This window comes from Parasteatoda tepidariorum, chromosome 8 (assembly GCF_043381705.1).
Source record: "Parasteatoda tepidariorum isolate YZ-2023 chromosome 8, CAS_Ptep_4.0, whole genome shotgun sequence".
Classification (NCBI taxonomy): Eukaryota; Metazoa; Arthropoda; class Arachnida; order Araneae; family Theridiidae; genus Parasteatoda; species Parasteatoda tepidariorum.
Window position 1 is genome coordinate 44498790 of NC_092211.1, and position 5015 is coordinate 44503804.

The 5015-nt window shown below is 26.7% G+C and overlaps 1 protein-coding gene across 2 annotated transcripts in view; it reads right to left on the reverse strand.

The window, feature by feature from the left end:
• The window catches only part of LOC107451934 (uncharacterized), a 16390-nt gene extending 12012 nt beyond the window's left edge, over window positions 1–4378 (reverse strand). The window contains exons 1-2 of one of the 2 annotated variants that reach the window (XM_016068178.4): window positions 4147–4378; window positions 2985–3076 (exon numbers count right to left, since the gene is read on the reverse strand). In XM_016068178.4, the coding sequence (XP_015923664.1) occupies window positions 2985–2998 (14 nt within the window). In that variant the 5' untranslated portion in view covers window positions 2999–3076; window positions 4147–4378. The remainder of the gene's footprint in view (window positions 1–2984; window positions 3077–4146) is intronic. The other variant, XM_016068179.4, reaches the window with a different exon arrangement.
• Window positions 4379–5015: the final 637 nt, after the last annotated feature.

A 5015-nucleotide genomic window follows, 5' to 3' on the forward strand; every position in this document is an offset into this window, starting at 1 on the left:
TTGATTTGATTATAAATTGTTTAACTGTCATCAATTTATCATTTTCAAACAAATCTGTAGAGTGAGATTATGCTTCAGACTAGGGTACTATGGAAAAAAAATGATGTTTTAGGTTTGCTTAGTGTTAATATTATATGTTTTTAAAGTTATTCAAAATGGCAAACATAAAATAAAAAAGGCAAACAAATGGTATTCTGATGAACTAAATTAGTGTTGCTAGGAAATTTATAAAAAAAAAAAAACATTGATATATATCTAAAAGAATCACAATATTAATTAAGAGCGAAAAAAAAACTGAAATTAATATATCTTACTTCGCCATACATGTCCAAACGGTTTACTTTTAATCCAGAAATAGCCAGCTGATTGATTGTAAACTTTACCTGAAATAAAAAATAAATAAAGATAAAATACGATTTCTAAATTAAAAAGGAGTTGAGCATGACTTGCAAATTAACTAAATTCTTGAATAGTATTGTTAAACACTTATTGTTATCACAAAAAACAGTAATGGTATTTTTTACAAGATCGACAAATGTATACATAATAAATTTCCTATTTTACTACACAAATCAGGTAATCAGTTACTAAAAGATAACGAATATAAAGTTCAAATCAAACAAGTTTGTTTAGAAATAAGACAAACGTTTGTAACATTTTCAAAAGAGAAAGTTGATATCAGATATATTATATTTTATCAACTCACAGGCAGTTGGACTTTTTTTTAATAGATCTGTGATTCAGACGACCCCCTCCCAATCAGAAATTGTGGTATGAAAAATCATTTCCTGCCTATCTAAGTATAGATAGGCATGTGCTATCGACCAAAAATAAAAAAAATATTCTTTCTATGCACAGGACCATTTGTAGATAAAAAATGGAGTGAAAGTTTTACATGTGCACGGCCATTTGGCAGGATAATAAAATTTAAATGGATTATTTTAAGCTGTCATATATTTGCAATTTTTTTTTCCAGCAATGAGAAATAGCTTTGGCATTTATAGTTTCAGAAAAATACTATGTTAAAATTAGCATTCAAATTATATGCAACTAACAAACTATTGCTGCTATACAAACCAAGTTTATTAGCCTTCAATACTTGAATACTTATAAAAATTAACATGTTTTTGAAGTAATCGCTATTTTTCTTTCATTAAAAGGCAACAGTTTTAAAATTAAATTTAAATACGTGTATGTCTTTAATTATGAAAGAAAAAACAAACACGAATATGTGTTAGATTAATGAATCTAAGAATACCAAATGAACATTTATCTAAAGAGCATGGATTTGAATATGTAATGCAATAAAGTATGGAAAGAAAAAAAAAATCATTTCACTTCAAGCTCTGAACTGGATTGTATAATAATACAAGTGTAAATGAACTAATTGAGTGACAACAATGATATGAAATTGTGAAACAAATTTTTACATACAAATTATCTTATCCTGTGTTAGTCAATAGTATATTACTTAAAATATTTGCTGAGAGATGATGTCACTGGCACAGTAGTTGCTTATATAAGCAACTACTGTGGCAGTGTTGATCAACAAGTGTTGATATCAACATAATTTAAAACAAATGTAATGTAGTTTCTGTCAGTAGTATAGAATTATGATTAATGTGAAATATATACTTACGGTTATGGTGGGATTACTTTCAGGACTAGACATTCCACTTTGAAGAGAAATCTAAAAAGGAATTAAAAAATTACAATTAAGTAGTCTATAACTTTTCAAAATTTAAATAAATATTAGCACAGGTTAAATATGATATATTTGTTTAAAATATTAATGGGAAAATTTCCATACAACAATAATTTTTGTCATTCACATAAGTCTACAATTTAAAATTCGGATTGTGATGAAATTATTTCAACGTTGTTTAAAACATGGAGAAAAATACTGTCATTAATAGAAAATCATACTCCATTGCATGGAATAAAAAAAAATTATGCTCTTTTAAAACAAAGTATTTTGTTATAAGTGTACTAAAAAGGTGAAATAATTTTTGAATAAAATATCCTGAGATGAAAACATAAATGCTTGTTTTATGTTGCCGAATATAAATTATTCATATATTTTTTTAAGCAAAAATGGTGGCACAAAGTCTTTTTTTTTTTTCTTGCAGAGTTTTTTTAATTAAATGCACATGAGCAAATATTACTTAAAACATTAAAAAATCGTAACATTGATTCTATATCATGAAAAATTGAACTTATGTTGTAACTTTTCTTTATGAGTAAAAATACCTGTAAAATTACTTAAAAGCAAAAACACACTAAATTATTTTAAATCCTAATTTTTTTAATCGTTTACATTACCCTACAAGAACACGATTAAAATAGTTTATTTAAAAACAATCTTTGAAATTATAACACAATTTCAAATTGTAAACTTCATGATGTTTCTAAAACACTGTTAAAAAAGCTTCAGTCCTCAGAAAATCTTTCTTCTTTAAGGCTAAAACTTTATATATATATATATATATATTATTTAAAAGACATGTCAAGCTTCAAACATTGTATTTATTGTTTCAAAATTAAATTTTGCAAGAAATGCATTGCCGATTAATAATTTCTTTTCATCTGACATTATAAATTTGTTACTTTATTGACTTATGTTAATTAGCTAATTAATAACAACAGAGCAGTCACATTGTAGGACAACAGAAGATTAATACCGACAGACTGGAGATTAATTAACAAAGGTTGCTTAATCTAACACAATCAAATAATTAATCTCTTTCAGCTGCGTTGAATATTCATAATTAAACTATTGTCTATAACTAGCAACTCTTTTAGATATGTTTTCTCACACTTTACGAGTTAAAAAGGAAATTATAAGAGGTAATATTTTCTAAATTGCAATAATGAGTGTTTTAAAAATAGGTATCGTTAAAATACTGCCAAAATAATTGTAAATGTAGCAATTTTCTATAATTGCAATTTATCAAAGTAAAGAAAGACTGTTTTTATAATCATACCTTCCTTTTGACATTTCAGCAATATAGTTCCTCGTTTTTAAATATTCAAATAATCTAGATCAGTGGTATCGCAGAGCGCATGGAAGGGGCACCTAGGATTAGGACTTTTTTCAAAACAGTAATGAATTTTGAAATTCGTAATTACATTAATAGGCAATCAAAAAATCATTATTTATATAATATTTTGATTATTTTTATGAAATGAAAATAAAATGACAGAAAAGCACGAAATCGAAATAATTTAAAAAGAAGTAGATTATATCGAATAATTATGACATTATAAAAATGAATATTATAAAAATCTGCATTAGTAAAGCTCATCGAACTTTTCAGTTCAAAATAAAACAATTAAGGTCAGCAGTAAAGGAATATGCTTCCCTGATAATCATTCTATAACCATTTTTAACAATTCTTTTTCGTTCTAAAAACTTATTTGAAAGCTTAACTTTAAAAACTTGAATGACAAAATATTTAATTTAAGAATGATAAAACGTTGGAAAAAAATTGGAATTATATTAAATATTTTCAAAATAGTTAGTTGTTATTCTATAATTGATTTGTTCCGTATGAACATCGGGGTTCCACTGAAGGAAGATAGACTCTTTAGAATTCCATATCCGAAAAAAAATTAAAAGCCAATAAGATATCTTGTAATAATGATGAATAGATAATAGCAGTATATTTTGAAAGCTTTTTTTGAATATTTGTCTATCTAGATATTGTTCATGGTTACTGACATTTATAATTAATAGCAGAATATATATGTCTAAAATTTTATACTTATTGCAGAAATATGGGTAGAGGATTTAATGATATCGTAATTTGATGTCTGAAAATTAAGATAAAATAAAAACATTAAAAATCATAAATTTTTAATATCAGTAACTATAAAATCCGCTTTATACTACTTTTTATTGCAAATAAGTAAAAAAGTTCTCACATCCGGAAAAAGAATTGCTATTATATACACTTTCAAACTTTCTCATGTAAATAAAAAAAAAATCGGATCTCGATAGATTGCGCTAAAATGAGTGCAACACGTGTGCCAAAAATAAGGGCAATGTGACATTTGAACTATATCGCTTATAAATATTTATGCAGTCTAGATATATTGATAAATATAAGTATAAAACAAAATATTTAGTTTGAATATTTGTCTTACCAAAAAAAATCTGTACGTAGTTGACTTCAAGCAGCAACTTCGTTAAATGATACACAAAGGTATCATCCATTCATTTATGTCTAGCAAAGTCGTAACTTGGAATTTTACTACAAATAATGCAATATTCCTTCAAACACAAACTTGCCATCAATTTTCTTATTGAATTTATGGTAATGTAACATAACATTATGAACAAAAGAATATTAATTTTCAGGAACGCCGGAAGCCTCATTGTTTTAAGGCTAAAACGCTGCCTTCCGCACTTATTTTACCAATTCTTACCTAACTTTTATTTTCCGTGAAACTTTTTATATTTTTGTGAGGAAGAGGTCCTCTTGATTTGTTGGCACTTTCCATAAATCCTTGAAACGGCATTTTCATTGAAAACAATGCGGTTTTATTGACTTTTGATGGCAAACCCTTGTAAAAAGGTTATTTTTATTTCGTCAAAGAGGAAACTACAATGGCAGATTGGTTTTCCAGTTAGGTGTTCTGTTGGCGTCTTAGAAGCAATTTGTAATCTGAGTCGTGATCTTCTGTGGATGTTGCTTTCAGCATCATATGTAAAAGCGTTATTGTTATTCCTTTATTACGTATCTACAAGAAATATTCAAATTTAAAACGGAATTTATCTCTTAAGTGTGATTTAATATATAAGGTTTTTAAAATTAAGTCATTTTATAACCTATATTTTATATTTAAAACCGTCGTTGAACAGCCGACCCAATTTACGACTACTAACACTTTTTTAAGGACTTTTTGATGGACTGCGGTCTATGCTAGCCGGAAGCGAAATTCGTATCAACCAGTCTTTTGCTGGGATTCGAATCCTGTTCATCTCATTGGAAGGCGAACGCTCTATCCCCTGA